General features: G+C 39.1%; 1 protein-coding gene across 1 annotated transcript in view; it reads left to right on the forward strand.

Moving 5' to 3' along the window:
* The window catches only part of SLC24A4 (solute carrier family 24 member 4), a 240,438-nt gene that overhangs the window by 169,890 nt on the left and 57,722 nt on the right, over positions 1–12,826 (forward strand). The window contains 3 exon segments of the mRNA XM_074289649.1: positions 137–190; positions 1,354–1,496; positions 8,118–8,287. Coding sequence (XP_074145750.1) covers positions 137–190; positions 1,354–1,496; positions 8,118–8,287 — 367 coding nt within the window.

Here is a 12,826-nt window from a genome sequence, read left to right on the forward strand (position 1 = left end):
ATGCCTGGCACACAGTAGGTGCTTAATAAATGCTTGTTGATGAATTATAACAGTTTAATGGATGCATGTTTGGCTTTAACATACAACATAACTCTTGGACAACATGATTAATTACTTTCTTGTTTCTTTCTTTGAGGTGGGAAGGTCTCGTGCTCATCATTATGTATGCATTTTATATACTTATCATGAAGTAAGTTCTGTATATTTTTTCTCTGTTCTGTGCTATTTGGTTTTATGAGTTCGTATCATCCTGTAGTCTTCTAGGTGGCTCAAAAATGAGTCCTGCCAGACATTTTTGCAAAGGCAAAACATGGAGAAATTGTGAGGGGGGGGTGTGAATTGATGGGAAGGGAAGGAAAACAATATTTCCAAATGGCCCAGAGAAAATATTGCTGAATGGCCAATCACTGGAAAGTTCTGAATGAAGATTATGAGCCCAAATAATTCTCTATTCCTCCTCTTTCTTGCTCAGAGTCAGAAGTTAATTTTAAAAGTTTTTATTCCCTAAAAATAGTGACTTCCTTTTTTTTCCCATCCTATTCCTCAAGATGGGCTAACTCGGGGGGGGGGGAAGAGAGGAGGAGAATGATACTTTGAAGGGCAGTCTTGTCTCAGGGCCTTTCTTCCCTCAAGGACAAAGAAGGCTCTCAGCAGCCCTAAAATTTTTGTCTAAAGCAGATCTAACTCCCCTCCCACCATCCCCGGGTAGAACTCCTAGCATGCCAGCTCATCAGAGATGCAGAGGCACGTTTTTGGTTCATCTTGCCCACTTGTGCTCCCCCTCCAAATAAAATTTTCTCTGAAGGTTTTTGTGAGGGCATAAATCACTCCTACGCTGGTTTATGAAAAAGGTAATAGATAAATGTGAGCATTATGAAGTAAATAGTCCCAAATAATCTCCCTACAGAGGACATTTAAACTGGGAAGCCGGTCTCACCTTGAAAATAGGAAAAGGCTGATGCAGGTGTCAAGACTGCTTTTTTGAGCAGGGGAAAAGAGAACTGAATTCAACATTAGAGGGCCTGAGTTCTAAATACAAATTTCACCACTTTTTGTATATGTGACCCAGGACCAACCAACTCCCCTCATCTGTAACGCCAAGGGTTTGAATGCTCAGGACCTTTCTGGTGTTAACATTGAATAAATCTGTAATTTTTTTTAAATATGTGGTTTAAAAAATTTACCAAATTTGTTGTCTTCAACTTTCCCTTGCCACAAAAATATCCTGCACATTTTTTATGTCCCATCACTGTGATTTGCAGCTCAACATGGAACAAAAGGCTAGAAAGTAGAAGGCTGCTGTTTCCTTGTTGTCAGTCACAGAGTACTTACCCATCCCTTGGTCTTTTTTAGGTACAATGTGAAGATGCAAGCCTTTTTTACAATCAAACAAAAAAACATTGCCAATGGAAACACGGTGAACAGTGAGCTGGAGGATGGTAATGATTACTATGACATTAGCTATGATGATCCTTCCGTGCCATTGCTATGGGAAGGTAAGGCTGAGCAGACAGGAGTTGGAGGAAATACTGAAATACACCAACTCACACACAAATCCCCCTAAATTGTCATTGTGTCAGGATGGTCCTTAGCCTGTTAATGGTCAAAATACATGGGAAAGACTGGGATGTTTGCAGTGTTACCTGAGCTTTTTTTAATGGGAAGGAAGTGGAGAGGCAACTTGGGATCAGGGATTAGAGGAGAAGGCTTGCAATCAAATCTTTGAAAATCTTTCCAAGTTCTCCACAAACATCTAAGTGCCTGCTTGACATTTGACATATTTTCTTACTACATCTCATTCAAAGATGAAAAAGTAAATGAGGAAGTCTTTGTACTAAGGTACAATTCAAAGAACATTAGAGTTAGGTTTAAAATGTAGCCCTTCAGGCCTACTCAATTTGTTTCTCTCTAAGATGAGAGGAGTGGTTCAGCTAATTTATCTTTAAGGTCTCTTGTAATTCTAAATTCTGTGGTTCTAAAAAGAGACATTTGGATGCAGGGAACTTATAAAGGTAAATCTGACTCAGAATTTGAGTTGGATTATTAGGCAAGGAATGATAGGCAAAGATATGCCCTATGGATTTTTAGATTTAGGGATGGGTATAAGCATTAAGATGAGGGGAGGCCAGGAATCAAAGAAGGGAAACTTTGTGAGTTTAAACCTTGGGTCTTTGAAGATCAGTGTCCCCTTCCCCTCTTGGACAGCCACCGACCTATTTGATTAAAGCCCTTGGACCCTATACTTTTTTCTTCAGTCTCGGCCTTCTTGCTTACAGAACAAGAGGGATTCAATGTCTTTTGGGCCCCTCATCTCTTCATCTAGATCACTGGTACATTTAGAACTACTTTAGCATTCTCTAGCAATCCAGCAGTTTGCCAAGCAGCTTCTGCTCTTAGACAGGCTCACCAAAGATCAGTGGACCTATCTCAGCCCTTCAAGAATCCTTTGCTTTCAGTCATTTATTAAACACTGTGTCCACTGATCTTTGTTCTGTGTGAGAAGTCACTATGGCCACTCTCCCCAGAGTCCCTCTACCTATGTAGATAAAGGTATTTCATGGGTCACTTGGGACCAGGCACAGTTCATCCCCTGGCAGCCAGCCTTGTGTTCCTAAACCTATCTCCACTTAGGTTGGCTTGACTGGTCCTCAGGTAGCAGACAACACAATCCATCACTAATGGACTCAAACTTGAAGCTTGTTCTGCAAGATGGGAAATGTCCCATCAAGTTTCCCTGGCCTTTGAGAAACCAGGGACACCAGAGGGAAACTTTTAGGAAATAATTATTTGATATGGAATTTTAAAAACAGTTTTAAATTCATCTCTTGAGTTCAGTCCATAAGTATATATAAAATGCCCACTTTGAACACTTTATTCTTAGACCTTTCTGTTCCTGGTAGTAGAACAGACTGATTTAGTAGAAGCACTGGGCTAGGAGAGACCTGAGTTTGAATCCTACACTCACTCTCCGTGTTATCTTGGCCAGGGACTTTTTACCTCTGTGAGTCTCAGTCTTCTCATTTATAAAATGGGAATAATAAGTGTTGAGCCTCTCTCATAGAGTTAGGGAGGAAGGGGACATCAAATGAGTTTTGCAAATCTTAAAAGTACATGAATGTACAAACTTCCCTATGTGGTGGTTGTGAGGAAAGTGCTTTGAAAACCTTAAGGCATTATATAAATGTGATTATTAAATAGGGTAAAGAATTCCTCCCCTACCATAACCTTAGCCTTTTATTTTAAAGCAGTCAAGTTTGGTTCCTTTCTGGACTTGGACTGAAAAATCCTCAATTTGAGTTGTTCAGATATACTGTTATATGATCCCATTGGGCAGGGGAGGTCTTCTTGGCAGAGATTCTGGACTGGTTTGCCATTTCTTTTTCCAATTCACTTTTTGAATTTTTCATTATTTGAATTATTTGAATTTTTCAGGTCTTCCTGACTAGCTCCTGCACACTATCCATTGCACCACCAAATTGCCTCAGTTTGAGTCTTGACTGTACCACTAGCTCGTTATTTAACCTTAAGAAAGTCATTTTTAAAATATCTACTATTATTATCATGTCTTAAAGGAACTCCTTGAAATAGGAAAATTGCATACAGGGTGCTTGGAGTTATGTGACAAAGTAAAGCAAGACCTGCTACAGAAGGTACAGCTTAAAAAGAACAGTTGGCCAGGTCCTGAAGAAAGGAAGCTCACGTGCCATAAAGCTTTGATGTGGGCGTATGTTTATCATTTTCATGGGCACCCACTGCCAAACCATAAAAGCCCCATTACTAGATTTTCATAAAATATAAAGCTTTCCATCCTGGGAGAAATTCTGTTTCCAAGACAACTTCTTCATAAGGGAAAGAAAATTATTTGTCCCCTGGCTAACGTCGTTTAATATTCTATCAGGTCAACCATAATGCTTTGGTATCCTTGTTTTGATGGCATTGACCCTTGTGGACTCTCTCCAAAGTTTTATTAGTCCCTACTAAGCTTGGGTTAGGGGATGTCCTGTGTTCCCAGATTGCTAGGAGTAGCTTACTGATGAGCAGCAGAGATGCATCCTAGTGAGTTATTTGTGTAAATGTCTCAGAAAGATGATCATCAAAAAGAAAAGAAAAAAGAAAGATTTTTATCATAACTCACATTAAATTAATACTTCTTGGAATCTACAACGAGGTGACACAATGGGTAGAGCACCAGACCTGAAGTCAGAAAGAACTGACTTCAAATGTGACTTCAAATATTCGCTAGTTGGGTGATCTTGGGAAAATCATTTAATCCTGTTTGCCTCAGTTTTCTAAATTGTAAAATGAGTTAGAGAAGGAAATGGCAAACCACTCCAGGATCTTTGTCAAGAAAACTCCAAGTGGGGTTACAAAGAATCATACACAACTGAAATGACTGAACAACAACATATTAGATGATGGTATTTCAAACACAAAAATAAAATAGATCTCATCCTCAATTTCTGAAATTATTTCAGAGATTTCTCTTAATGTCTGTATTTTGGATTGAGCAAAATCTCCACACACACACACACACACACACACACCATCTTTGTTGCCATTAGAACTTTAGATAAGAAAGGAACCTCTGAAGTGCATTCCTTTTCATTAGGTAGACTCATCCCTCCTTTTCTTAACATCACATAGAAGAGATTGCAGAGCCTCCAATGAAAATATAAAGCAGTGTCTTCCAGTTCTTTTAAGAGGGTGTCCCAAATAGATAATCAAAATTCCTCTTACTATTTAGACCTCTGTCTTTAATGGAAGCAGGAAAACCACTTTCCTAAGATCCCTCTACTTAAATATTGTTACAGAATGTTGATTAGGATTCTGTTTACTAAAGCCAAATAAACTAATTTCCTTTCCCTTTTGCTCCTTGGGACTATTTTCCAAAACTTTGATCATTTTTGGTTGTTCCCTGCTGTTTCTTTTACAAATTTTCTCCATCAATTTCCACTGTGGCACTTATGTAATAGGAGGTCTGAGCACTAACTGGGTATCCTGAGATTTGTCTCAGGCCCTTATTAACACTCAGAACCAGAGCTTAGCCTCTTACAAGTAGTCTCCTAGTACTGAAGATTGAAAGTTCATTCTTGTTCCTGCACTGTGCTTGCTTTTTTAAACATCATCACTATACCGTGGGCAGAAATTTAATTTTACTAAGTCCACTATGGCCACCAGATGTTTTTCAGCCAAATATGCACCGGTGTTTTGTAGTTTGTTCTCCCCCCCCAAAAAAAAAAAAAAAGCTGTCAACTTTTCATTTATCCCTCTTTATCATAATGCTTTTTAATGCAGTCCTGGGCAATATATTCCCTTCTTCTTTTTGCACTGAAATGTAACTGACTTTTGGGAGTACCTTCTCTTGATCATAACTTGGAAGATAACTATAGTTTAACATTCCTTTTAGAACTTAGAATCCCCACCACCAAAAACATCCTAGAGAGGGTAGAAAGAGAGGGATTTTCTTTGTCATCTCTTCAGACATTCCCATGACCATCCTGCTCTAGCAGCTGGCAGCTAAGGCTGACCGGCTAGTTCCTTCAAGGAGACCACTCTTTATTGGAACCCAAGACAACCTGTTGCTTCTCCATGGGGCCAGTGGAATGTGATTACCTGACCAAAGCTTCATATGGTCAGACACGCGAGGCTGCTTTTAATAGCCACGCTTCCTGAGAGAAAAATGGAGGGTCTGAGATGGGAAATATCTTGCAGCTCAGGAGCTCAGAAGTAGAGAGGAATGGTTGGGACTCTTAACAGTAGTAGGGAAAAATCAGGATTCAGCCAAAGCATGTGCATGAAGGAGAAAGCTGTAGGCTGGAGCTTCCATGGACAGACTCCTCTGCAAGAAGACCCCGGTTACTAATGTCCTCCTTTAAGATCCCTAGTCCAGCATCCCTTTGGCAAATAAGCAGAGATGCCTCGATCATCCCAGCTGCATTTGGGCCAGATGACGAGAATGTCCCCTTCTGTCATGGGTCGTGGGGGATGAATGTTATTTTTTCCAGACCAGGGCCCTGGCTCCCACTGCACACTAATCATTTCTGGCGGTCACTGTTTGCTTTTGTCTCCTAAACTCTCTCCTCCTCTCTTCTTAATTGTAAGTAATCCGCTTGCATCCAGGCAATAACACGACATTTAAAACAAACACACACGTAAACCCCAACCCATCGGAATGTGCCCCTTGCTTCCAGGTCAGTTCTCATCTCAATTCAGTGCATGTATCTCCGGCTTCATTTTTCTAACCCACATGCCTCCTGTCTGCTGAGCCTTGCTGTGTGCTCACTTGTGTGTGTAGTGTTTAGTGTGTGTGGCCACATGTGCATGGGTTTGCTGTGTAGTGGTTTAAGTGCGTGAATTTGTTCTCCGTGCAGAAAACGTTGGGAACTAATCACTAACATAAGGTGATGTGGGGCGTTTTAGGGAAGTTGAGTCTGATTGCTTTCTAGTTACTAGATGAGGGAATCGGTCAACATTGAGAACCGTTCTGGGCTTTGGGGACCAAATTTTACAATTCTTCACATGTAGAATTCATTTATTCATCTGTTCATTCATTCACAAGCACTTATTAAGCACCTATGATGTGTAGAATATGCTAGTTTCTGGGGAGATAGAAAGATAAATAAGGCATGGTCCTTCCCCTGAAAAATTTATCTTAGAGGAGATAAAATATGAGTTAGAGAAATATAATGAGATATCACTGTTCAGGAGGCCTTCAGGGTTGGGAGTAAGAGGATATCCTCCCCATTTACCATAGAGTACCACTGTTAAAGGGAAGATTGGCACTACCTCTGTGAGCTTGGGCTAATCCTTCCCTTCTTGGGGGCTTCATCTTACTTATAAAACTCAGGAGACTGAACTAAACAATCAAGCACCTTTCCACTGCTAACTCCTTTAACCTGTGGCTGCTTTCCTATGAACTTCAAAAGAAGTGCCCTCCTACACAGGGCTATGGATTGTGTGTCCAGGTATTCCAGGCATGTCCTGGCACAACCTGCTGTCTCAAAAAATTTAGAATTTTTCACTTCATTTTTTGAGCGAATTTATTTAATAAATTGTTAATTTTTTTAAAAGTTACATTTATATAAGAGATAGTTAATATTTTATAATTATGTATTTAAAATAGTTACATTTATTTTCTTTAGTTTGATAAATAAAAGTAAAATCCTTTGTGATTGATATTCAGTCAATAATTGCCTTTAAGAAAGGGAAAAAAAGACTTTCCTGGATGCACATCCTAATGAAACGTGCTGTTCATGCCTCTGCCTTTTTTTTCCTAAAAGAAAAGGTCAAAGTGGCTGTCCAGAACATATGGCTATGTGAGTGCTCCAGCTTGCTTCTTGAAATTTTCATTCCAAAGAATACTTGGAATGTAGAGTCTAATTTTGCTTATAAAAGGAGAGGCAAGTAAAGACTAACGACTCTCTCCACTGATACAAATTGGTGTAAGACCAAAGGAAAGACCTTTAAAAACCATAAACTAGTGTATAATAATTGTGGGAAATAAAAAAGGAAAAGAGAAAGAAAATTAAAATGTGCCCAATGCACTCTAATAATGGTGGTCAGCCATCCCTTATATTAAATATACCAGGTTGTGTGCTTATTTAAGACAATCCTTGAATTGCATTGGAATGGTGGGAGGACAAGGTGAAGGGTGTGTAGAATATGGACAGAAACATCTGATAAACACCTTCCCAGAAGAGCCCAAGCTATTAGGACCAGGCAAGGCTTTGCCCTTTTTTCATCACACTTTTGGGTTTTGACACACTCTTAAATAAGGAACATCCTAATCTTGTTAGTCATTGTAGGAGAAATAATTCTCTCTGGGGAGTTGTTGTGAAGACATCTTGCAAGACTCTCACATGCTTTACTGAGCATCAGTTAGAGCAGGAGCCAGCTTCACACTGAGATCTGTAGGGCAATGCTCACTCACTGCAAGTAACACACAGAGAGACAATGGGGAGAGATCAAGGAGCACTATCCATGTAGGGCTGGGAGGAGGGAATGAGGAAAGATTAAGGAGCACTATCCTGGTAGGGCTGGGAGGAGGGAATGGATGCAGCACAGAAATATTTCTTCACGGAAATCTCAAGGCTAATTGTTGACATTGTGATCAATAGTGAAGGAGAAGCCACAATATGGCAAAAATCCAGTGGTGATGGTGGATGAAATCATGAGCTCCAGTCCCCCCCAGTTCAGTTTCCCCGAGGCTGGATTACGCATAATGATCACTAATAAATTTGGGCCCAGGACCAGACTACGGATGGCAAGCAGGATCATAATCAATGAGGTAAGTACACTTCAGGACATATTCAGTTCGGCTGAATGGACCTTTTCAGTGCCTTATGTACACAAGTGTTTTGGGAATTCAAAGTAAAAAGATATGAGGTTTGGGGTAGAGTTTTGGTCCTGGATCTGAGTTCAAATCCAGTCTCAGACTAGCTTCATGACCCTGGGCAAGTCACTTAACCACAATTGCCTACTCCTCCAAAAAAAAAAACCCCACAAAAAATCAATCAAGCACTTTCCTTTACAATTTGATGACAAGAATTGGAAAGACACTACTACAAGGCAGGTAATAAGAACCAAGGAGAAACCTAGACTGAGTGCTCTAGGAAACTATGAAGAGGGAGCAATTCTTTCATTTGGGAGAATGGAGAAAAAGGATAAGAGGGCTCCTGAATAAACCCTGAAAGGAGAGAAGGATTTCAAATAATAAAGGCAAAAAAGGAATATTTGGGGGAGCAGGACAATTAGGGAGGGGTTAAAGATGACCTCAATAAATCCATGGGGGAAAAAAGAAAAAAAATCACACCTAGGAAAGGTGTGATTTAATTGTTCGCCATTATTTAAAGTAGATAATGAGAAACAAGGTCAAATAAGGGAGAGTCAAATCGAGATAGGCCATAAATGTCTGGCTAAAGAGTTTGTACTCTATTCTAATAATAATAGTTCTTATTTACATAACACTTAAGGTCTGTAAAGGTTCTACATATGTTACCTCATGCAATCCTCACAAAAACCTTGAGGGGTAGTTACTATTATTATCATCCCCATTCTACAGATAGGGAAACTGATGAAAACAGACAGTAAGTGATTTGCTCAGGGTCACTGGCTATTATTTGTCTGAGGTAGGATTTGAATTAAGGTCTTCTGACTTTATATCCAATGTTCTGTCCTTTAATAATAGGGGTCTACCTCCTAAAGTGTGTGAGAATCAAATGAGATAATACATGTTAAATGCTCTGTAAACTTAAAATGCTTTTACTAGTGGTAGGGATGATGATGATGATGATGATGATGATGGCGACGATGATGGCGGCGATAGTAATAATGATGATGATGGTAAAAAAAAGTTCACAATGCTGGAAGACACAAGACCTGCATTCATTCCTGACTTAGTCATTAATTAGCTATGTAAACTTAACCAATTTACCTCTCTGAGCCCCTATGTTCCTTATCTGAAAAATGGGAATGATTAGATACTCTTCGTTACTCAGAATTGTTGTGAAGATCAAATGAAATAATGGATATGACAGTGATTTATAAATCTATACTCATGTAGATAGTTTTTGTTTTCTTTGTGAGTATCAGCCCTATTATGCCTGCCTCAAGCAGCTGGCATATAAAAGTTGCATAATAACACAAGATCCAAGCTAGAGTCCAGAGAAAGGGGTCCAGGTATTCCAACTGATTTATCACCGAGCCATGCTGTGTTACCAGATTCGTAGAACCCACACTAGAGGACAAATAGATACATTCAGTACTTTGTTCTTTAAAAAGATGTGCTCCTGAAAAAAAAAATCTGTCAGTCAAATTCCATTGTTTCATTGATTTACATTCTAATATTAGAGTGATATCAGTGGATAAAGAACCAGCCTCACAGTCAGGAAGAATGCCCTTTTCTTCCCATCTCTGATAAATACTAGCTTTGTGGTTTTTGCCCACCCTCCAAACCTCTCAGTGCTCCCAGCTAGCTTTCTAAAACTGTAAATTGCAGAGGGGATGTAGATTTGTTGTGGTGGAGGGAGTTAGGAATTCCCTATACCCGTGAAATCCCACGTTCACGTCATCCTATCGCATTGTCAGAGTTCATGTGTCTTCATTTCTCACTGATTTCCCACCATCCCCATCACTTACAATCTGTCTAAGGTCACTTCCATCTTCGACATTGGGTTCTAAGGCCCCTTCGAGTTCTAATGCTGTAGGCCAGGCATTAAACTCAAAAAAACTGAGGACCACTAAACCATTGTTGTTGTGTTTTTTATTTGTGGTTTGTTTTTTTTTTTTTCAGTCATGTCTAATTTTTCATGATCCCTATTAGGGTTTTCTTGGAGTAGTTTGCCATTTACAGATGGGGAAACTGAGGTAAATACGGTTAAGTGACTTGCCCAGAGTCACACGGCAAGGGAGTGTCTGAGGCAGATTTGAATTTATGAAAATAAGTCTTCCTGACTCTAAGCCCAGTACTCTCCCCAAACTAGCCACCTCCCACTAATGCAAACTAGTCTCTTTGTCAAGAAAACCCTATAGACAGTATGGTCCACCTGGTCAAACGCCACTGAACAACAATAAAACCATATACAATGATTTCTGTGTGTGATACTGATTTTAAAAATCACAAATTAACATTATCTGTGTTTTATTGTAATTTCATTTATTTCATTAAACATGTCCTCAGTGTATTTTAATCTGGCCATATTGGGAAGCTTTTGCACATGGCTTACAGGCTGAGTTTGACACATCTGACTAGGAAAGCAGGATTTTATAGTAAAAATTTGGGTTTAGAGTTGGGGGGGTCTATTTTCAAACCCATCTCTTCAATACCAGCTTCCTGCTCTTTCTCATCTGTTTCCTTGTCTCCCTCCTCCTTGTATACTTTAAAGAAAATCAGCCATACAGAAGACAACCTGATGCAATATAATGAGAATAAGATTTATGGTTAGATAATCTAGTTTAAAAATCTAGAGTCTGCTGCTTACTATCCTATGTGACCCTAGGCAAGACATTTAATATCTGGGGGCCTCAGTTTTCTCATTTTTTTTATTTTTTTTATTTTAGTTTTCTCATTTTTGAAATAAAATGGTTGGACTAGATCAGTATTTCATGTATCCTTCTGAAAGTCTGATAAAGCCAATGGAATCCTTAAAATAATGTTTTTTGCCTACATTCATAATTGAAGAAAATGCTCAATTTCAGTTAGAAATTAGTGAAGTTAAAGTTGTAATGTTTTCCTTCCTCCAAGTCCATGGAGCTTTTGAAATTTCTCCATGCACTCCTTGGAAGGGATCCCAGATTAATAATTCCCGATTTTTCTAACTCACAATCCAACATCATACAGTGGCCTATATGCAACTTACCTAGGTTCTCTATCCTAGATATGTATTTTTCTTTATACCACACACTTAAAGGAAGCCCTTTGGCAAATCCCTCTAATCTAATGCCTTTTCCTCCCTTGCCATTTGGTTTTATGTCATCTTTTAATAAAGCTTGCATGATAGGAATCCTAGGCCCCTTTTGGAAAATAAATAAATAAACCCAATCCCATTGCTACTGATACTCCTGAAGGAGATTTGGAGTTAAGAATTCCCAAGTACCCAAAAGTCAAATAAAAGTAATTTTATGGACAAATTCCCATTCCTTCTTGAAAAGTAGGATGTAATCAAGATAAAAGCTTACATTTATAGAACATTTTACAGGGTGCTTTGCATACATTATTTAATCCTCACAAAAGCCATGAGAGGGTAAAATAAATTAAATAAATCCTCACAAAAGCCATGAAAGGGTAAGATTGTATATTATTAGCCTCCTTTTACAGAACAGAAAAATAAGGGTTGCCTAAGATTGTGAGTTGACTTGCCCAAGGTGGCATCTAGGGTAAATTTCCCAGCCAGGACTGAGACCCAGGTTTTCTGACTCAAAACCCAGTACTTCAGGAACCTCGTCCAATCCATATCCGAATATCCCTTAATACTAACATTTCCATCAGACTGGAATTTTATCTCAGAATCTGGGAGTGTGATTGCTAACGTGCCATTTTATGGTCCCTTTTTCTTTGTTGTGTGTAATGTTCTGTTGTCTCCAGAAACTGCAGATCATTCTCTGGAAGGAGATCTGCTGTCTCAACTCAATCTCTCCAGGCCCAATGTTGTCTCTTTTATCCTCCCAGAGAAGGGGCGTGTGAGAACTCAAGGGCTTATGGGAAAATCATTTCAACCAATGAACTTGCTCCTTTTAAAGGTTATGTAAACTCCTTTTCATATGTAAACTCCTCCTCAGAAGTTCAAAGGGGTAAACTCCCCTTAAAGGCCGGAACCAAAGGTGTGAACTAGAGAATTGTTAAGTACCGGACTTGGCACTTAGTAAGAACCTAACATCTCCCCCTTTCTTTTGATTTAGAACATAGGGTAGTTATGACCTTGAAACATAAATCCATCAATATGGGACGTATTACACATAATTACATAAATTACATACACACATAGTAACATAGTAATATAACACATGCTAGAAGCATGCAACAAATACCATGATCAAATAATCATAAATTGAGAATTTATAAATGTCCATAAGTCCATTGTCCATTAGTCTCATCTTGTGTTAGGAAATCCAATGATTCCTGCTGGTTTTAAAGTTCTTTAACAGTCTTCTTATTACCCATGCTCTTTCAGTGTCAGCTTTTTCTTAGATTTTCTCCTTTGTTTTGAGGTTTTTCTCTTTTTCTGTCTCTTTCTGATGGACAAGGCAAATACAACTCATTGGTACCCATCTGATTCCTTCTCCATCTGAAGAAATACAAACAAACCCTCTCCCCCAAGCAGTTAACCTA

The sequence above is a fragment of the Sminthopsis crassicaudata genome, chromosome 2, assembly GCF_048593235.1.
Source record: "Sminthopsis crassicaudata isolate SCR6 chromosome 2, ASM4859323v1, whole genome shotgun sequence".
Classification (NCBI taxonomy): Eukaryota; Metazoa; Chordata; class Mammalia; order Dasyuromorphia; family Dasyuridae; genus Sminthopsis; species Sminthopsis crassicaudata.